Below are 22,778 nucleotides of genomic sequence, written 5' to 3'. Positions count from 1 at the left end.
TTCTAAGCTGATTCCACAGTCTACCTCAGGAGGCCTACACACGTAACAGTAAAGTCTAAAAACCTGCCTCCAAAAGATCCTATGACCTCTAACCTGCCCTGTTTACAATGTTCAGTGGATAGTAAGTGAGCTTCCTCAAGGCGGCCTCAGGATTGAATGTCTTTGATAGGCCGGAGTTTATGTGAATCATCCAAGTCAATCCAGTCAGCCCCTGAGTGTGTGACTTCCTACTTAGAAGATCTCAGGATTTCAAGGCATCCCCACATCCATGATTTTATTCCTTTCTCAGAAGAATTCCAAGGGAAGGGATTCCAAGACCAGGAAACTGAGGCCCACTGCACTTTGCCCAGCTTCTTAAACTAGACAGCAACTTCCTTGGAAGGCACAGAAGACCTGGCTCTAAGAGCGCTGGATGTGGAGGTTTGGGTTGAGAATGTGGAGTCCTGCAAGACAGGATTCTAAAGAGGGGCATTGGGGTTAGATGTGTGGGTGATGCACTGTGGGCAATGGGGAGACAAATGGTACATATATTCTGATTCTGCCAGTGGGGACAGGGCCATGCGGCAGCTTTGTTCACCAACTGTTCACTCAATCCACTCATCAAAGCCAGGGAAACCCCACACATGCAGAGATCTTGCTCTCATTAGCCAGCATAAAAAGCAAGCAAGCAAACAAAACCTGCAAGTCTCAGCATCTACACCTTAAGGGCTGTCCAGAGTCTTAACTCAGTACAATGGCATGGCAAGGTGTATAGGGTGGGGTGCGATATGTTATATGCAATGTGGATTACTTATCGTATTCACGTGCACAGGGCAGAGAAAAGTGCCTTCCTCTATCTAGCTCCACCCTTTTCACCTGCTGACTTAGTCTCTCACTAAACCTGAAGACTTTGATTTCCAATTTCCCGTTAGGCTGTCTGGCCAGGCTGTCTGGCCGGTTCTCCCTGCCCTCTCCAGGTTTTCTTGTCTTCATTCTCCAATGCTGGGGTCACGGGCACACATGGCCATGCCTAGAGTTTGGTTTTGTTTTCATTTGGGTGCTGGCGACCTGAGCTCGGCTCCTCCCACTTGTGCAGGGGGCACTTTTACCCACTGGGCATCTCCCCTGCCCGGAGGTGGGTTTGAAGTCTGGGATTTGAACTGTGTCTCCCACCAGCTGCCTCCTTCTCCCAGACATGTCACAGCCTGTGCTCCTGCGTCCTCAGCCTGAGAGCAGACAGTGGTCTTATGTCCCTCTGGAATCCCTTCCCATCCCTCCCTTGAACTCTGGTGAGCACACCAACACAGCGAGTCCTCCCTTAAGTACCCTATGTTTAAAAGCCGTCGGGGAGGAATCTCAATAAGGGAGACTTGGGCGCTATGATTATTAGGCTTTGTGCTGCATATAATTAAAACAAGAGTGAACATGAAATATATAATTTCTTCTAGTGCGGGCTTAATCAAGCATTCATTACCATGTCTGATTCTGTGTTTTGTGAAAAGGACTGCTTAGTAGGCATTTCATGCGAGGACGCTAATCAAATATAAAACAGAGATCGGGAAGAGTTTGGAAAGGACAAGAACAAAGCCACCAAAGCACACGAAGGGACAGTTCTCAGCAAGCAAGGTGTGTTACTCCATCCGAGAGCAGGAAGCTCCCAGGGCGCTACTCTCTGGAATTTGGGTATCTAGGAAACAGTAAGAGGAGCTAACAGGATCTGGCACCATTATTCCTTACACAAAGAATGTGCAGGCACACCACGCCACTGGTTGGGCAGAAAGCAAAGGTCGGAGCTCTCCTAATGGCCGGGCTGGGCATGAAGAGTCCTCTTTAGCATGGCAGTCATTTGTCCTCTGCACCAACAAGCAAATGTAATGTATACAAATGCAAGACATGGCTTAATGCTGACTGCTGCCCCAGTTGGCCTCCCAACACATGTTGTTTTGGAAAAGTAAAGGTCTTGAGGGAACCCACTGCAATTAGAATTTTTGATGGATGGATGTTTAAGCTGGTTTTTTTTGTTTTGTTTTTGTTTTGGTTTTTGTTTTTTGGTAAGCAAAGGTAATAATAATGGTGAACATCTATCATAGGATATACATTATGATAGTATTACCAAAGCTTATATTAAAAATCTATTGAATAATCTCAAGCCAATGAGACCGGGGCTTCTGACTTCTTTATGTTACAAAGTGCCATGCCCCCGGGATTCAACCAACATCCAACAAGAAGTGCAAACACCAGGTTGTGGTACCTACATTTGCATCCTCGTGGCTGTGGCCGTTCGTCTCCACCAAGTCCTTGGTACCTTTTAACTGCAACATTAGAAGAAAAAACAACAACAGAAAAGAATAAGCAAGCATATCCACTAAGCATACATCATCTTGTTAACTCTACCTCATCTGAGGTTGTGTTTCATAAAACTTCCGAGGACAAACAGATGGAGCAGATAATTACAATGACTCTTATTGAAACCGCTTCAAGAGCAATATTTTACAAAGCTCGAGGGCTGGCAAAAATAAATAAATAAACAAACAAACAAACAAAAGGGGCTCTTGGTCATTATTTCTTAAGCAAGATTAGAAAGCAGTTCTAAAGACATAAGACATATAAGATTGGTTCTTCAGCATGCTTAATGGTTTCATTTCCTGGTGGGATTGCCATTAATTTAAACCTTGCAGCGTTTGCGAGCTGCTACCAGCTAATGGATGTTATGCTAACGATCACTGGTGAGTGACGGGCTTCCAGCCACAGCGCATGCTGCAGTACTGCCATAGACATCCTCGTTGAGGGCTGGGCTGAATAACTGACACTGGGTATCAGGAGGAGACACTTTGTGTCTTTCAGGAGAAGAACAGAAAAACATCTCTCCCAACATGGAAGCTTTAGAGATAAAATTCTTTAGCAAATGAGATTTTTAAAACCACCCCCATTCTGCTTAAGACTAACCAGCCTACTGAGGGTTTCTGGAAAGCTCTGGAGTTGACATTCGTCTTGTCCTGACTCAGGGCAGACCTACAGTGACAGAGGGCAGTGGATGAGGGAGAGCTGGCCCAGCTCCAATAATCATTCTCTTAGTTTGTGATGCTCAGGCAGCAAAGTCAGTCAGTGACTTTTTTTTTTCCTTTTTCTGCCCAATGGAAAATACTTACTATGGGAAAGAATTTAGTAAAATCTGGAGGAAAATAAAATCATATATGCTACCATGCTTGATTCAGAACATTAGTTCCTTATGGCGATTTGTGCACACTGGAATAGAAGAATCAGGTTTTTAAGGCTATCCTCAACTTTTGAGAAAGCGATGCCAAGAGAGGGGTTTTGTTTCAGGGACGGTGACATGAGGATTTGAGGGGGAGGCAGCTGATGATGGATCTAAAGAGGTTTGGGTCATTGCTACATTAACTGAATTAGGCACAACGAAAACTTCTTCCATCCTTCTTAGGGCTGTATCATTGGTGGTTGTATGTTTGGCAGCTATAAGGGTGTGGTGGTAATGCAAGATACAGGAAAGTGCAAACAGGCACATGCCACACCACAGTGATGAGAACAATACTGGAGTGTCTAAGGATAGATTGTAAATGATATCCTTCCCAGGCTTAAAATTTCTTATGATGGAATTCCTCATCTTCCCTTTCAGACCCTTTGCTGCTTGTCTCCCTCTGTCTGGAAACTCCACCTGTGCATGTGTGCATCTGTGTGTGTGTGTGTGCCCATTTGTGTGCATGTGTGCACATGTGTCTGTGTGTGCACACATGTCTCTGTGCATGTGTGTACCTATGTCTGTGTGCATGTGTGCACCTGCCTCTGCGTGTGTGTGTGTGTGCCTGTGTACACATGTCTCTGTGTGTGTGCAACTGTCTGTGTGCATGTATGTGCATGTCTCTCCGAGTGTGCATGTTCACAGGTCTTTGAGTGTGTGTGTGTATGCCAGTGTGTGTCTGTATGCATGAGTATACATGTCTTTGTGTATGTATGTGCATGTCTCTCCGAGTGTGCATGTTCACAGGTCTTTGAGTGTGTGTGTGTATGCCAGTGTGTGTCTGTATGCATGAGTATACATGTCTTTGTGTATGTATGTGCATGTCTCTCCGAGTGTGCATGTTCACAGGTCTTTGAGTGTGTGTGTGTATGCCAGTGTGTGTCTGTATGCATGAGTATACATGTCTTTGTGTATGTATGTGCATGTCTCTCTGAGCATGTGTCTCAAATGTTTACTAGCACACATATGACAGGTGATGTCCTACCCTCTTAAATGTATTCCAGTCTTCTCAGTGTACATTATGCCACACAGCTGCTCCCTTCCCACTTCCCTTCCACCCAGGGAACTCCTGCAGGCCCTCTCTTTGCAGTGAAGGCTCCTGGTCTTGCTTTTTGCTCCCAGACTCACTCTCTATGCCTTTGGCCTATTGTTCTCCTACCCCACCCCCACCCCCCCACACACCCCCAGCTAGAGATGGACATCTTCCCAGGTCTGGGGGATATGGGTTATGAACTATACTCTAAGTGTAGAATGGTCTCTTCACTGCCAAGGAGATGAAAGGCAGGAGTATGTGGGACTGGTAGACCCAGGAACCGGAAAGTCATGGAGCAGAACTGAAGAGCAGGGGCAAAGCCTAAGGATCTACTCTCAAGACCCAGACTCGGCAGGATTCACAGACAGAGGCAGTTGCTCTTGGAAGCAAAATTCCAGAGGGGACATATGTTTTCATGTGGTGGGTGTTTGTGAGAGCTGTATCTATGATGGTACTAAAAAGATCTTCTTGCTTGGAGTTACTCTATACAAATCCAGAGGAAGGCTCATGAGGCCATGCTTGGGTATGTAGGAGGGACCTATCTTGCTCAGAGGTAGAACATGCCCACTGCATGTATGTTGCCTTCTACATAGTTGGTAGGGACAGCAGGGGAGGCGTTTGCAGGCTAACTGCTCAGTAGTAGCAATGGTAGGAGTACATCTGGCTGCTGTGTGTCGCTGGCCTCCTCGGGCTCAAGCATTCTTGGTGCCTTTGTGTGAAAAAGCCATTCATTTCACATTACCATTGCGGATGGAATAAACATGTTTTTCCCCTCAGTCGTATTTTATAGGTCTTTAGCAATTTTGGTTGTTCTGCGTTTTTTTTCACAGCCTCTCTCTCTCTCTCTCTTTTTTAAGTGATGGAGAGTGGCATGGGATGCTCCTCCCAGTGCCTGTGCCTTGCTTCTTAAGACCACATACCAGCAAGCCTCCTCTAATATATTCTACACAACTCATCTCTTTTGATAAGTGGGCTTAAAGCTTAAATCAGAATACAGAATTTGAGTCAACTAAAAAAATAAAAAATTCATGACAAGCAAACCGGTGAAAGCTATAGAAAAGCACAAAACAAGAACAAAACAAGAACCCCCAAAAGCAGAAAAACCCAACCCACTGAGGAAAAGAGCCCAGTCACAAAGCTCTGTCTGGGTGGTCCAGGTCAAATATGGGCTTTGTTTTCTTGATGTCAAGGTGAGGGTGGCGGGCACAATTACACATCTGAGGAGGAGGTCACTGTGAATTTTATCAGCCTCAGTTTTCAGCTCTAACTAACATAGCCTAACCCGTGCGGAGTCAGCTTCTGTTTGTTGTTAATAGTTATGTTTATAAAGCATTTCCGTCCACATCGTGAATGTTTCTGCACAACCTAACATCACTTTCTCCTCAGAGGGTAACAAAGCACAATTGTACAATTCCAAGTCAACTATGAAGTGACTGAGTCACATCTCCTTTGAAGGTATTTACATGGTACGAAGTTCTCATAACTGTATCTGAGTAGAAATTTTTAAACAATTTCTATTTTGGTGGAAGAGAGTTGGGGGTCCCTATCTGTGTTCCCTTGACACATCTAATTAGCATTCATCACATACTGGGCAGAAAGTACTCCCAGGGCACCCAGGCTTCTCCAAGAGAGACAACAAAGCTAAAGCTTGACCTCACTCCGCTGACCTATCTTCCCCTAACGGAAGACAATACCTTCCTAGACACTTAACAGCGTCAGGCTGCACTTCCATTTCAGAGCCGGAACGAAGCAATCTGTTTCCCAGACTGCAAATGAAAAGTCAGTGGCTCACCCAGATCAGATCAGGTGGTCCGATGATGCACAGGAAAGATAGGTTTGAAATGTCTCTCTACATCAGCACCTTTTATCCACATGTCTATGGGAGCATCGTGGATTATGCTAAACTCATTTCCCTCACTCTTAGACATAAGAGAAACTACCTGCTGACTTCGGACTTAAAACGTTATCAAAAATCATTTGTCTTCTGGAAGAAATAGTCACATAACTCGGGTGGGCTCGGATCATCAGAGTAGATACAAGGGGTGAGGACAGGGAGGTTGCGGCGAATGCCATTATAAATCCCACACAGCGGGACTGCTGGGAGCTGGGAGGGAATGCAGGGTAAGTCTCCTGCAGGCTTCCTTCAGCCCTGTTTGTATATGTGATGCACTGGCCTGTGTTTGTCTGCAGTGTCTGAAGCAACTCAGAGAGCAGAGCAGATTCTTGCTCACTTACCTGCTCCTGGAGGACTTTCAGCAACGCTTGCGTGTGAGACTGCTCCTCCTTCGCCTGCTCCAGTTCCGACTTTTTGTTGTTCAGCTCCTCCTGGATGGCCAGCAATTGCTGTGAAATCAAGGGATAGTTGGTGTGAGGAGGGCTAAAGGGCAGGGGAATGTAAGATGCTCACAACAGCCTCCAAACAACACCAAGGGCTTTGTTTGTTTCTAAATGGAAAGGCTTCATAGCAACACCAGGTAACTTCTGTGATGGGTTTCCCCACATACGGTAAGGAGCACTGCAGTTCTGGACACATAAGTAGGGTGTTTATGATACTGACATGTAATATTTGTGAAGGCACCATTATATTTCTCTGGCCAATGGGTATTTGTAAAAAGACATATTATCGTGTTTATGAAAACAAAGTGAGAGATGAAGAATGAGGGGCTGGAGAGAAGTTCCAGAGGGTAAAACCGCGGTTTGGTTCCACGCACCCACAGGGCAGTGGATAACAGTTTAACACCAGGTCCAGGGAATCCAATCCTTATTTCTGGCTTCCATGAGTATCTGGACATGCACACATACATAAAAAAATAAATCTTTTTTAAAAAAGCTAAATATTAAGCCAAAGCCTACTTGCCCAGTTTTCCTTGATTTCCATATTAAAGTGAAGCTAGCTTTATGGCAACACCGTACAGCTATTTCCCCAAGTGGCAGGAGCCACGGAAGATCTTTCTACTTTCTCTGTTGTGACGGAGATGTTTTATTGGATCAGCAGGACAGAAGTCCAACTGCAATACATATATCAGCTGAGAAAACTGCTGATATAAGCTGTCAAAACACTAAGCTATGGCCTACACCACAATTTTCAGGCAGGGCCACGGAAGGGATTTTGTGAGCCTTGAGCCCTCCTTGCTCTATCCATTGTAACTCATCTGGAGGCTTAGCTTGTCTGCTCAAAGCCCGGGGCTGCTCTGCCCTGGCTGTCTGAGGTTCACACGCATGCAGGCTAGAGAATATGTTCAAGAGCTGCAAACCTGGCCCTGGAAACAGCCACATCTATCCAAAAGCCTCTTGACAACAAAGGACCAGTTTGAAAACACAGAAGAGCATGCTTGCCTGCTGTGGCACATAATTAACGCTTCTCTATGGACGGGAAAGAGTAGTGTGGTCTGAAGTGAAGGGGCCACCTCCAGTGTCAGGTCACAGAGCAGCTGGCCAGTTGCTAACCACAGAGTCCAAGGCACACTCACACTGGAAGCCCCATGCTTACATCCATCACTCCGAAGGACGTCACTGAATCTTCCATACCACGGGTTTTAGAGGAACGGGGTATGGAAAATGCTCACAAAAACTAAACCAAAACAAAAGGAAACATGCATACACACACACACACACACACACACACGTGCGTGCGCGCACACACACACACTCCATGCCTTCTTCTGGACTTGTTTGTTAGTACAACTGCCTATTTTGAAACTGTATAGATTTTTAAATCTCCCTTGGTTTCTCTGTATAAATAGTGATTTCTCTCCCAGTCTGTGATCGTGGCTCCCTCTGACAACTCAGCGGCCTACGGCACAGAAACGTGGGGACACTTCAGGCCCTGTGGTGTACAGAGAAACAGGTAAAAGACAGCAGCACCAATGGGCTATGCCCTGCTCACTCTCCCTCATCGATGGCCAGAGGACGGCCCGAGGGTGTCTGATATTCTGATGTAGGTGATGTCAGCTGTTTTTTCCTTACTGGAAAATTACAAATCTAGGGTAAGTGGACTTCCCACACAAGCATGAAGACGTGAATGGAAAGCTTCAGAATCCATATGCCCTGGGTTCAGTGGTTTGTGTTTATAATTCCAGGACTTCTAAAGTGAGGTGGGAGGCAGGGATGGGCAAATCTGAGACAACCGAGAGTCAGCTGGCTTGATGGACACAGCAGGGAGACCTGAGACTCCCCTCTCTAACAAGGTAGAAGGCAAAGATTGAGACCAGAGATTGTCTTCTAAGTTCCACACATGCTGTGTGGCATATACACACCTACACTCGCAAATGAAGAGATGAATGGACACAGACACAGACACATAGACACACACACACACAGATACACGCACAGGAGGAATATTTTAAAAATATTTCAAACCCAAGTTTTAATTCAAGAGAACAAAATGAACAGGAAATTGTCTTCAAAGGTAAGGGATGTTTATCTGCTCAGTGCCCAGCAGTGGAGGGTTCGTTATATCAAGGGTGGTCATCTATGTGCAGAGCCCTGAACTGTGAAGCTGTGCACACCCTAGATACCGGGAAGTACGTGAGAATGTGCAGCTTGGCTACAGAGGCCAGGGAACACAGAGCTTCTGTTTAATCTGGCCACATTCACAGGAAGGGATCTGGACACTGCTCATGCAGGAGCCGGTCTGTGATCTCTACGTCCTGCTTGTTAACCTACTACCACATCTGTAATGAGCATACTGTTCTAGTAATGAGGGGGAAAAAAAATCAAATGAGCTTAAGATAAGGGAAAAGACTTGATTACAACTCCTAGCTGTTACTATCAAAAGTGAATACATGAAAAACTTGGTAGAACCTCCCGTCACACATATGCACACACACACACACACACACACACACACACACACACACACACACACGCATGCATGCACACATGCATCATGTGTGCATACACACACATACATACCCTTCCCCTGACCTTACTTCACATTTATGTTTCCATTTATTCTCATCTTCCTTTGAATTCTATCTTGGAACAAAGATCTTGTGTTCATCCCTATTTCCCTTTCTTCCTGTGTACAGACAATTGCTTGAATGATTATAACGTCTGGACTTTTACTTGAACTTATTTTTTCCCTGAAACACATATATTTCTTTGTTTTGCATGTATTTTTTTCTGGGACACTGCCATATTCCTTACCATTTACTATATTTTCAATATGATTTCTATTATTAGGGTTGGCCTGTGTTAACATTTTGTGCTGCTTCTGTGGGGTATGTGGACCCAACTTACCCAATCTGCCCTTCCAGTGGAGAATTGGCACCTGCTGTTCTCCCAGACTAGACAAGACGGCAGTGGACATGCCAGCGCATGCTCCCTTATTGTCTTATGGGAGGATTTCCCTAAGCCACTCTTCTAGTCAGACTACTTCAAGGGCGTGGGCATGCTTAAAGGGCCTATGTTGAAGCTGACCCACATGACTGCTGGGCAGGACCACTTACCCTCCCTACCTGCAGAAGGAAAACAGCAGTCAGGCATCTCACCTTCGTCAGTAGTAGGACATAAAGAGTCCTCGTTGTAGAGAGCAAAGAAAGGCCTGAGTGTTTTCCAGGGGTACTGACATGTCAAGGACCCCAGTGCCTCAGAACTACAGGATTGGTGAGGCCTTCCACCTGAGGCCCAGAGGGATGGCAAAGCCTTCTATGGATCTCTGTGTGGATGCTGATAGTGTTTGCAGAAAATGTCCACTACAGCTTTCTCCCCCTAGATGTTTACTGCCTGGAGACTGCTCCCCTACAGGGCCTGTTCCTTCCATGTTCAGCTGTATATAATAATAACCCCACCTCCTTGTTTGGCTGGATATAAAATCCCCTTCCTCCTCCTTGTTCAGCCGTATGCAGCAGACCCCCCTCCCATCCCTTCCTACCAGTTCAACTGTATATGATAGACACCCTGCGCTTCTGGGTGGGGGTGCTCCAGCCTCCTCTCTAGCTGAACGCCCGACCCACGTGACCCCAGCTTTTCCGTGTGCCCTTGTGTTTGTCTTTTGTTTATTTGCTCACTGTCCCAGTCAGGTCAGTCCCTGGACCACTCAGCATGGGGCTCTTCATTTTGCAAAGTGCCCATTTTCTATCCCTCCCCCCACCCCCCTGTGACCACGAGCAGCACATCAGATGCTTGCAAGTTCTGAGTTTTATTTACATTTCTTAAAAGAGCACTCAAGGATAAGTGGTTCTCCATTCCTCCCTGGATACTACTGCTGCCTGCTCCTGGGGCCCGTGGAAGCCCAGTTAACTCTGAATCACTAGAGGTGGCGCCCAGGCATTGATTACTTTCCTAGTCCTCCACAGGTAATAATCCTAACGAGTAACCAGGGTTGGGAGTCACAATTTCCTTCATGTCACTCTCACTGGCTACAATGAGGTTCCAGTCCCTAGCACTCCACTTTGACTGTTCTGACATCATCAGCTCTTATACTAGTTTCTTTTCTTCTCCCAGCATGCTCTCTACAGGGGTGTTACGTATACCCAGGGCTTTAGCTTGCACACTACATGTGTTGGCTGTTGACAGAGTTGGTCTTTTAGACCCTTGCTTTCTCTCAGTATGCACTAGCCCCTTAACTAGCTATGCTTCAAACTGTGCCTGTTAACTACCTCTCTCCTCCTCTCTTGGTATACTCCTTACAACCCTGCCTGTTCTCTTACCTATGCCTTGCTCTCGCCAATGCCACCAGCTTTTCTCTGGATGCTGCCTGTCCCACTGATATCCATCCTGAACTCCACAAGAATTAAAGGACTCACTGGTAAAAGGACAAAGCAAATCCAGGGCCAGCAACACAATTAGATACAATAGCCTTGTATCTTACTATTGCTGTGCTGAAACACCATGACCAAAACCAGCGTGGGGAGGAAAGGGTTTATTTGGCTCCCACTTCTACATCTTAGCCCATCAATCACTAAAGGGAGCCAGGACAGGAACTCAAACAGGGTAGGTATCTGGAGGCAGGAGCTGATGTAGAGACCACTGAGGTAGGCGTGCTGTGCAGCTTACTGACTCACTTCCCAAGGCTTGCTCAGACTGCTTCTTTATGGAGCCAAGACTACCAGGCCTAGGGATGGCTCCACCCACCATGGGCTGGTCCTTGCCCCATCAATCACTAAGCAGCCATATCTTAAGGAGGCATTTCCTTAACTGAGGTTCCTTCCTTTCAGGTAAGTCTAGCTTTGACATAAACTAGGCAGCACACCCTGGGTTCTTCAGGAAGACACCTTTCAAGCTCTCAAACAACAGGAGCTGATCTACCTTCTCTGTTTCCAAAGCACTTGCTGCTGTGTCATATTTTATATGCATGTCAACTAGATGAATTCCATCAATAAGTTAAAAATTTTGTTTATATGATATGTAGTAGGTAGTTAATGAGTGAATGGATGGAGAGATAAACGAATGCTTGCCCCATTTTCCCTTCTTGTATGTAATCAAACTATGATTCCGAAAAGAGAAGGAACAAAAACTATCTGAGGCTCCCTCACTGAATAATTTATTGTTCTAGGCATACAGACATTTAAAAAAACATCCAGAAGAGAATTATGGCTCCATTTGACGCATTTGATTCATTATTTTGGCAGTTCTAGCTATCCTGAAAATCTGAGGAATATTCCCTAAAAGGTTAAATAATTCCAATCAATGGATTTATAATTGTGTTATTTATTCCCCATGTCCACTCTGTCCTGACCCCCAGAGAAACTTCCAACACTCTTATTCTGTGCATTCTATAAAATTAATGCTTTCTTTGGTTTACAAAGTATAAACTCGAGAATCTAATATTTATGTATTCAAAAACAGTGGTGATTCAAACTGCTATCCTTCATTTGACTAGGAACCCTATAAAAACAGTAAGATAGTTTACAACTAGACAATTTAAGTTAGCTTTTCTGGTCCTTTTCATTGAAATTTATGAGACTGTATAATATTCTTTCTAGTTTGAATTTTTAAGTACCAACGTGCCTCAATTACAGACATTCACAGACAGCTAGAACTTAATCAGAAGTGTCTCCCGGTTGGATTGGCTGACTGCAGCATAATTTTAATTTAACATTTGAGAGTATGGCATTAAACAGATGCACTATTACATTCTTGGGTGGTTACAACTGAGTGTGTTCCAATTAGACAATTATCCATATGTCAATCAAGTGGAAACACTCCAGCGGACAACAAGCAGGTAAATAAATGCTGTACCTGACATGGCGTGATATTTCTAGGCTATGGATTTAATGAGATCATTTGTAATGCTCTTTGGAGATGAAGACTTTGGTGTGTAGTGGGTCTTCCCTTCTAACAAATTCAAAGAGCATTCCGAATGTTATTTGGAGCCCTAGAATAAGTGAGGTCACATTTCCATTTTTACAGACAGGAGAATCATAGGCTCATGTATGTCATGAACTTGAGGTCACACTGTCTAGGAGAGAGCTATTGCTTACATGGCTCAATTTTCTTAGTTCAAACTGCAATTTCTACCTTGGCAACCATGCTGCACCATCAGTTTTAAATGGAAATCAGAACACACCAATGGAAATCAGAAAGTCCTCCTAATGAGGACCTGAACTTGGGCATTCATCATTCCCTCTTAGGAGCAGGCCCCTGAGGGACTCTATTGTGAGCATTGCTATGTGCAGTCTGCTGGACTGAGCTTTCCTTTAAAAACTGCAGAGCCTTCCTTGAGTTTTTGTTTCCTAATTCTTCTAACCTTGCTACCGACACAACGTTGGTAGATGGCAGAAGGCCAGATTCTGCGGATGCTAGAGATGACAGTGTATGTGGCTTGTATCACATAGACTAACACCATTGCACTGACGATGGGTACTTGCAGTGGTGAGAACTCAGAGCTCTCAGGAAGCCTAGAGCATGGCAAGGGGACAGAGGTGGCAGATGTCACAGATGGAGTAGACCTTGAAATACAGTGTTGGTTTTGTGCCAACTTCTTCCGTGGTGACGGGAGTGACCATCCTTTCTAAATTTAGGTTGATTTAAATTGGAGGCACTTTGATTCAACCTGAGCTCTAAGGACAGTGACTGACCCACTGACTTGCACTCCCAGTCTCCTTCCCTCTTGTTCTTACTCCAACCTTTTACCAGGGATTAGCTCTATATTCAGTCCTAAAACAATCTGCTTATATCTACTCCTTCAATGAGCTCTGAGCCTCCCACTTGGCTGGATAATGTGGAGGATACAGAAAGAAAATAAATTCAGGGACCCTGTCTTCAAAGTGAAGGGCCATGAAGATATTAATATAAACACAGTAACTAACATGACAACACATTATGCTCCAATAATGACTATGGCCCATGTATTTTACAAAACAGTCCCTGGACTTTTGGGTGATCAGCTTCCAGGTCAGAAGAACAGGTTGGGGGGTGGGGGTGGGGGTGGGGGTGGGGGTGGGGGTGGGGGGCTGTCCTTTGAATCACCTGTTCCACTGGAGAACCTACCCACTGAATCTTTCAATCCATAGAGCATCATAAATTTTAACTCACACGTGTTTCATTTTGACTTGGGTTTAACAGTTATTTCTACTTTCATAGATTTGCTATACATCAGATGCTCGGGTCACTGAGACACATCTTGAAGGACAGTAGAGTATCACCTAAGGAAGTGAGGCTAGAAATTTCCTGAAAAAAATTCTACTCCAAGCCATGATGGGTGTGCCTAGATGGTCCACTGGGTCAGCACTTTGAATGGCTAGTCTCCATGGTAATGCCCTTGAGCATCCTTGCAGTGTCTATATGCCTTGCCTCTAACCAGATTTCCTCAATTATTTGGGCCTGCAGCATGATTTCACATGGGGTTAGATTTCTCAGCTTAATGACCTGCTATAGCTCTGAGATGGGGACACACACCCCTTAACCCTTCCGTGCTAGGGTGATAGATATTTCACCCGGACACATCTTCCAGGGCTCTTCACGCTTTCTATCTCTTCATTCTGCTTTGTTTCTTGCCTGATCCTAAGCCTGTTTAGGGATGTCAACTTGGGGTTCCTGCAAGGGGGCCAGTTCTTCGGTGCCTGGAAATCCTGAGCCAGTCTCCAGCTGGGAAAGGAAGTTGAGAAGTAGAAATCTAGTGAGCATGCTCACAACCTGAGAGCAAGGCTGCCCCGCCCCGAAATGCAAGCACGTGGGGCGGTGTTTCTGATGACTGAGGGAAACGTGACTCAAGGGGAGGGTGGGCATTTACCATTCCGTACCTGCAAAAAGGGAGAGGTGGCACTAGCTGGAATTTTCTCATTGCAGGAGACAGTGAAACTACAGAAGATCTATTCTAGCTGGAAATGTCATCTGCTCCCACCTGGGATGAAAATGCACTTCGATTTCACATTGGGATGAGGGGAACACCAAGCTGTGGCCCTTGTATCAATCCTGGCACCTCCCTTCCTCTGCCTCCGGCAGGGTGACCCCTAGGGGAGGGACATCTCCTGGAGAGAACTCCTCATTCAGATGACTGATAACAGGAGCGCCCGATCTTAGAAATGAAATTGTGTTCAGAGCTAATATCCTATTACACCAGGCTATACATATTTAATTCCCTGGGTCTTTCCTCATAAATCAATTCCTCCAGGCCCTTAATCTCGTCAATATCTTTCCTGATATTGAATTTTAAATGCCATTCTCATTGCTAGGCAGAAAGGCGATCTCTTGTTTTTGATGGGGTCAGGCTTCATTTATAGCCCAGGGATGTCTGGGGCATGGTCCAATCCTCGGACCCTCCTGTTCAGAACCTAATGCCACAGCTGAAAGACCCCAGGTGCAGGCCTGCTGGGGATCAGCCCCTGAAAGATCAAGACCGTGAGCCTCGGGGGCAAGCCTATGGGTACCCTGGCTCTTGGGACACTGGGGATATTAGTGAGAAAGCAGAAACAGGGATTATCTAGGTCCTCATTGGAGTTCTGAGTCATAAAGCAATGTGTCTCCCCCAAAGGCAGTCTGCTGGCAGGGATTCTGTCCCCCAAGTCTGAGAAAAGGCATGACACAAAAGATGTTTGTGTACCTCTAAGAGAGATCTTCCAGGGTGTTTGGGTCGGGAGAAGAGAGAAAAAGCCCTTAGAAAATGGCATCTCTGAGCTAAAGCAGTCTGAATTCTCTGGGACTGACCTTTAATAAAATAGGATTTCTCCTGTTATAGAGAGGCATGTCTGGATGTGTTGGGAGGGGGGAGGCAGGAATCTTTTGAATAAAGCAAAATTTCCAAAAGGTAATATAAGTCTTATAAGACACCTAGAGCCACAGGGAAGGTGGAAAAACATAGGAAACCACTGAGATGTAAGATGTTGAGGGTCTAAGCTTGCAGGAGGAGGTGGGGTGGGGTCCCTACTTCCAAGTTGCTTGACTGTGATGCAGGAGTTAGGCATAGTGATACTGAATTTTAAAGCAGTGACTAAACCTACCAAAGGTTCATTCGTTACCACAGTGTGCCAGCAAATCATACACGAATCACATGCAAAATCAGCGATGACCTCCTCCACAAAACCTATTGATCTAAATGCTAATGGATTGTTCCCAGAGCTTCCGACATTTAACGAGACGCGCCTTTAGAGTGGTCCACTCCTCTGTTCCACAGAAATATTTACACAGCACCATGTGCCCATCTCTCAGTCCCTCCCCAGTCTGCCTTCACACACAGGTTCACAGTGGCACATACAGACTGACTCTTCTGCACACATCTCTAAAAAGATTCATTTATCACTTGTATGTGTGTGCGTGTACCTGCCTGCTTGCATTTATGTGCATTAGCGATAGTGTACTGGAGCCTGCAGTAGAGGGCAGCAGATCCCTTGGAATTGGAGTTACAGATGGTGGCGAGTCACTATGGGAGTGCTGGGAACCGAACCTAGGTCCTTCCCAAGATCAAGAAGCACTCTAAACTGCTGAGCCTTTTCTCTACCCCAACACACACCTCCCCCCTTTTAACTCAGGGTAATTTATTCTTGCTTTGGTACTATATACACTTTGCATTTCAACAATAGACTCAAAACGAATGGCTACAGCACAGTTACCACAAAGTTTGAGTACATCTAGCCATTAGACAGGACGACTTCAGGAATCTTTGCTTAAAATTCAAAAGTGGGACAGAGAACTATGAAATCCTGTCTGGTTTTTTGATGGGAAGTCCATATTTTAGTTCCCGTGTGTGCAACGTTTGTACTGAATGTTGCTATTTTAACACTGTAGCTTGTTCTTGTGTTCTTTTTGGAATTGTTTGCTTTGAAACTAAGATACAAGTCAGTGCATTGCACCCATGACGTAATTAGTAGTCGCCTGCAAAGCGCTTTTGCATATGTTTGGGTTTTATTACAATCTGCTTTTATTTACGAGATAATGGTTTATAAACTTATGTTTGCCACCAGAGAGGGTCGAAGTTCAAGCTGGCAGGTTCAGACAACTGTTGGCTGTGTGCTTTTTTTTTCTGTTTGTTGCGCTGTACCTCATGTTTATAGACATAAATACATATAAATACAGCTGAAGTTCACTCTAAGACAATGTCAAGCTTGTATATATACTTCCTCATCATTACTGCTACCAGTTTCACGCAGTGATTAGCACAGAAAACAATACCATTTAGAGGGAAAGGCTTGCAAAGGGTATGTGTCTAGTGTGCATAGGTATTGTCTACTCTGGGCAGTTTGTCCCCTAAGAGAGGTAAATTGTGACCTTGGTTCATTGGCTGGGAGTTGGTAGGAACTGTTTCATCTGATGTGGTTTTAAATACCATTTCATTTACTTGAATATGCCTTTGGGAGGAGTTTGTGAGAAAGACAAGTAATTTTTGGCACCCACGTAACCCACTGGGGTTATTAGTCATTAGATCCCATGCTCCTAGAAGACAACGTTATTCTAAAAAGAAATATAGCTCAGTGTAGGTAGAAAGGCAAATAACCCACACACTAGCACTTCAGAGGAATGTGCTGTGCAGCCTTGAGTAAGCCACTCTGCATCTCTGATCTCCCCTTTTTGGCTAGTCATTCTACCATTAAAACTGCCTCATGAGTCCTGAGGTAGCTTTGCAAAGCAATTAATTTACTAATTAATTTCTTCAATACTGAGCAAAGGCAGAAGAGATACAAACATGTTTGAGAAGGCTTTCAAACCTATTTTCCCTTCTTCACATTTAAAAAAACAAAACAAAAAAAAAACCCCGGAGGTGTAATTTGCAGGGTCAGCTCAGTTTCCTGTTTTTCGCTTTCTTCAGAAGTTAAATAAACAATATTTACCAGTGGGACATTATGAGACTAAGGAACATCCCCTAAGTAATGCAAGGTTTCTTGAGTGGCCGAAGTTCCATAAAAGTGGTACTGAGTTCCATAAAATCCTGTCATTATCCTCTTTGTAAAAATAGCAGTGTTTGACCCAGCCAGGTCAAGTGGCTTTTAACAAACATGAGTGGGCGGTACTGGGGACTGCAGATTGATACTTGGATGGGAAGGTCTGCTGTCTACCCCCACCCTATTTGGGCTAGTTGTCGCCTTTCTGCTGATTTTCAAAACACAGACATGAATTAACACCATTCATGCAATTCACATGAGAGGGTGTCAAATGCCCTGTTGAAGTAGGGATGGATATCGCTATTTTCTCCTTTGCCTGCGCTAGCGATTCCTCTGCAGATGCTAATCCAATTTGCTGGTGTGTATTCATTCTTATCACTTTCTCCCCCCCCCCCCTGGAGTTATATGAGGTGGTTATCACCCTAACCTCTGGACGCATGTACAGAAATTTACAATATTAACCTGCTTTCCAGCCAGGTTGGCGCATTCACTTTGATCAAATGAAGTCCTGATTGAACAGATGCGTCTTGCAATGGGCTGCAAATGCCAAGAGATAAGTTCGTTCGTTCTTTGTAGTGTTTCTAACGCAGTCATGGTGAGAGGGGCCAGTGAGAAAACCCTGCATCGTAACTAGAGGACAAACTCCTGTGTGCTCCCTTTGGAGGGGTCTTTTGTAAATGATCTTGGGTGTCAGCTACTTTCATAGCCAACCCAGAGTTCATTCTTACATCATCAGCAATGGCTGGTACTTCCAAGACTGGCCTCTCTGGTGCAATGCTAGGATTTTTAACTGGAGTAGGCACATGGGTAGGGGAGAACTTTAACTTGCTCCTCTACAACCTCCACCCTAGTTCTGGGGATTAAATCTACAGCTTTGTACATACTATATAAGCTTTCAAACTCAAGCTGTCTTTCTAGACCTTTATTAACTTTGTATTTTAAGACAGTTTTTCCCCACCCAAAATTGTCCAAGCTGGCCTTGAACTTGTTCTGTAGCCCAATCAGGCCCAGGGGAGAAGAATAACACACATATTTGGTGTTTTGAATCTTTAGGTGGCTCCAGAAGAAACTTCATAAATAGCTAGCCATGTTTCCTTCCAATTAAGGACGCAGAGGAAGTCTTCTAGTTTCCCTAAATCTTCCCAGTTATTTGAATACACTTAGGTCAATTTAGAGCATCACCCTTTAGCAGTCTCACAGTAACGATGGATTCCTGTCTCCATGCTCTTCCTTGTGGGTCATTCCTCCTAGGCCAGGAGAGAGCAAAGGCAGATAAAAGCCATTTTGCTGCGGGGCAGGTTGTCCGGTTACAGCTGATTAGCTTCTGAACTGTTTCAGGTTTGCTTGCTTTCAGCTGTAGATTCTTTTTCCTCCCATTTATTATTGCTGTTGTTTGTTGTTATTTGCTTTTAATGAGCCAGAGTCTTATTGTGTATGCCATGATGGCCTTGTCTCCCTACACAGCGTGGCCTGGCCTCAAATGTTAGATCTTCCCATTTCTGTCTCTGAGTGCCACCACTTCTAGCTGAACTATAGACATGGGAGAAATACTGGCAGCAACAACAGAAAGCCTCAATAAACACAGCGATTATAACTATATTGTAAAGGACACTGGCCTGAATGCCCTCCTTGCCTCACACATGGAGCATGCTAGCCATGTAAACTCCTCCTGTCCCTTTTTCTGAAAGAGTTCTAAGAGACCAGCAACATCTGCCCAAGGATGTATGGAGAACTCGCCCCATTAAGCAATCTGTACCTCTTCCTAGAATACAAAACTTAGGCTGCTAACTTGATTTTTAAGGATTAGCTTAGCCGGGCTCTCAATTTCATCTGATTCGATATTGATAAGATACTTGACTTAAAAGTCTCACCATCTGGGCTTAAACATGTGTCCCAAAGGTGTTCTTGCTGCCTTCATGCGTTCATGCTGTTTGGTTTACGGGTTTAACTTTGTTTGCCTTTTTAATATTGTTTACCAGTTCTCATTTCTAACCGATTTTTTTCTATTTTATTAATTTTTCAATGATCAGTACTTGGCTGTGTTGATCTCTACTGTATTGCAACCGCTCCCACCCCTTATCTCTCTTTTGTGCTCCTTTCTTTTATAACAAGAGGAGCATGTTTTTGTCACTGTTTCCAGTGAGTGCCTACGCCACCGACCAGTGAGACCCATTCACTGAACACCTAAGTGACACCTGCCTTGGAATAATGAGGTGGTGACAGAACTAAGACAAGGACAGTGGCTGTATGGGGGTGGGGATGGGAGGCCAACAGAATGCATCAAGGGAACAGAAAGCTGTTCACTGCAGAGCTGGCCTTTCCCTCCTAAGCATTACTATAATACACCCTTCTTGGAAATCTACAACAAAAGCTTGCATGTATTTTCACCCTAGTCTTCCATAGGACTTTGAAAAACACAGAAACGCTGTGGCTATTTGGTAAAACTATCCCTGTGTATGTTTGTGGAGGCGAGGAAATAGAGATTCCAGGAAAAAGGGGGAGTGATGGGGGGGGGATAACAGAGGTGGAGGGGTGTGGCAGAGGAGAGAGGTAAGGGGGGTGACAGAGGGGAAGGGGGAGAATGACAGAGGGGAGGATGACAGAGGGAGAGATAGGAGGGGGTGACAAAGGCAAAGGGCATCATAAAGGGGGAGATAGGGAGTGACGGGGGAGGGGTAGTGACAGAGAGGGGGCAGGTAACAGAGGAGGAGAGGGAGAATGGCAGATGGGGAGGGGGTGACAGAGGGAAGAAGGGGAGTCAGAGGGGGTGGAGGGGAGGGAAGAAGATGTAGAGATGAAGGGAGAAAGAGACAGATAGACACAAAAGCTACTTAGGAATTTGCCAGACTGCAGCAGCAACATCCAGATGAGAACCCATGCCACTGGTGCTTCCCCCTCATCAGCTGCCTGAAGTGGGTGGTCCATAAAAGAAGGGCCAGATTGGGCAGTAACTCTGTTTAAGTTCCCCTTGATGACTATTCAGGGTGCTTTGCGAAACAGAGGAGAAAAAGTAGTCTTTAACTAACCGCCTAACATCTTGGAGTTGAATTCCCAGTTCTGTACTTTGGTTACAGTTGCAGACACTTTAAACTGACTAAGTTTGGCTATCCCATTGGTCAATACCTCAATGCGATTGCTACATTCTTATATGTGCATAAAGAGAGAAGATGCTGGAAGAGTAAGGCAGATGTTAGCCAGTCAGCCAGCAGGGTAGAACCACTATGAACAAACAGTATATCTCTATATGTATATCATGTTGCTAAGTTTTCATCAGTTGAGTTTATATTTTTGCACGGAACGGAAAAGTAAAAACCCCAAATGCCAAAGATCCAGGAAAGTCCACGTACCATCTCCGTTTTCTTCTGCATGTATTCACCTGTTCAAATAAACACTTCCCCTCTTCTGCCTACTCTTGTCCTCACTGTCCCCTTGCCTCTTTCTCGAGTCATGGCATTCTTTGAAGATGAGAAGAAAATTGGACAGTTGCTCCAATCTCCCTGTTGCCTCTTTTAAGCAGCTGTGGGGAGGAAGCCTGGGGCAGGATGCACTCCCAACTGTATCCCGGGTCTGGAGGAGGAGGATGGCATTAGGCTGGCTGGGATGGGACACCTGCTATGTGCGGGCAGCCAGGGGTGCCAGCGCTGGGCTTGGGGCTTTATGGTGAGTGAGCAGAGGTGCCTTGCATTGGCAGACAACAAAGAACTGAAGCCAAGGCCAGACCACAGGGATTCATTTTAGCATCTGTGGCTGGAAGGAGAGAGACGGCAGTGGTCAAGTGGAAGAGGCCAGACTGTGTCTGTGGCAAAACTCCATTTTGATTTACTGCGTTCCAGAAAAGATCCTTTCCACCATAAACCTGGTGCTCATAGTGTAATAGCGCACATAAGTCAGGAGGCAATTTCCCAAGGCGGTGGTACACGGGAAGGTCATTCCAAGGTCTCCATGCTGCCTGCAGAGTGGCACAGACAAAGGTCCTAATTCCCAACAGTCCTGGGGATGGCTACAAGGGGATGGAACAACTGAGATTCCTCACTGCAGAATGAGCAGCAAAGGTGACTGGTTCGAAGGGTCCTTGGGGCAGTGCCATTGTTTCTACCCGGCTCCCGCATTGATTCATCCACAGGCCCCGTTATTTTTCAGAGCGATGATTACTAACGAGGAAGCATTTGATGATCAGATTAATTAATGGAGGCGTGAGAGAAATCAGGATGCGATGCGCCTCCAAGAGTTAGGTTTTATTAGGGCTCTTTCTTTTCCCTCCCAGAAGTGAAGAGATTTATTTTCCTGGTTTAAATTCAATAAATGAAAGCCGTGTGCTTGTCGGCTTCCTTTTGCTAGCTCTTACTCTGCTAATTCAAAGGGCAAATTGGGGCCTGTGACTGAGAGGCAGCAAACAGGCTGCTAATGTGATGCCGTCCGCTGATACTGGGGCTAGAATGTTCCACCAGGCTCCTGCTGCCACGGATATTGGGCTGAGGCACTGATGGTCAAGTGAACATGGCTCGCAAAGTGACGGTGTCAGAGACAGGGCAGGGGCTGTGGTCAGAGAGACCGGAGCTGGAGTTTCCACACTGCCTTTGGTCAGTCACTTGATACTTATAGGACTTAGTTTCTTGCCTGGAATTCTAGATGTGGGATCCTGAGATGGAGAGATATACAAAGGTACTCTGGGGAGGTGGAGGGAGGGAAGAAATTCCTCATGAGAAGGCAGATATATCATCAGAAGCCACATAGGGCCCATGGCCCAAGGCTTGCCTGGACTTGACTTTATGAAACCTGGGTATTACTTACTTTAAGTTTCCCATCATATTTTTACCCAGGACGCAGTGGAACTGTCTGCACTGCAGAACTGCCTTTCAGAGTGTTCACAGGGATGACCTCATTTTCTGACAACAAACATCAGTGTGTTTTGGCAGGACCCACTGGCCAGGTGGAGAACCTGAGGCTCTGACAGGCCTCGGTTCCCAAAGCAGGATAGAAAAGAGTCAAGTGGGTCAGCTTGGCCCTCCCCTCGCTCAGTGCCTTCATCGTCTCCGTGCCCTTGGCAGTGCAGGTGCAGAAAGTCTCTTCTTTTAGCATATGATACCTGTTCTGGGAAGACAGCAAGACAGCCAGTGGCCTGCCCGAGGCAGGAGCCAAGGAAACTCCGAGGGGATTTCTTTTGTGCTACCATCAGGCACAGCCCTTTTGTCTCATCCACAGCCCAACAGGAACTTGCTGTGAAAACGCTCAGATTCTTTTTTTTTTTTTT

At 45.4% G+C, this 22,778-nt stretch overlaps 1 protein-coding gene across 19 annotated transcripts in view; it reads right to left on the bottom strand.

The window, feature by feature from the left end:
* Positions 1–22,778, bottom strand: part of Enox1 (ecto-NOX disulfide-thiol exchanger 1) — a 550,965-nt gene that overhangs the window by 51,759 nt on the left and 476,428 nt on the right. For all 19 annotated transcript variants that reach the window (XM_021181861.1, XM_021181862.1, XM_029469169.1 and 16 more), the window contains 2 exons: positions 6,504–6,611; positions 2,235–2,291 (listed from right to left, as the gene is read on the bottom strand). In XM_021181861.1, coding sequence (XP_021037520.1) covers positions 2,235–2,291; positions 6,504–6,611 — 165 coding nt within the window. The remainder of the gene's footprint in view (positions 1–2,234; positions 2,292–6,503; positions 6,612–22,778) is intronic.

This window comes from Mus caroli, chromosome 14 (genome assembly GCF_900094665.2).
Source record: "Mus caroli chromosome 14, CAROLI_EIJ_v1.1, whole genome shotgun sequence".
Classification (NCBI taxonomy): Eukaryota; Metazoa; Chordata; class Mammalia; order Rodentia; family Muridae; genus Mus; species Mus caroli.
Note: the sequence above shows the minus strand (reverse complement) of the source record. Positions and strands in the feature narration are given on the sequence as shown.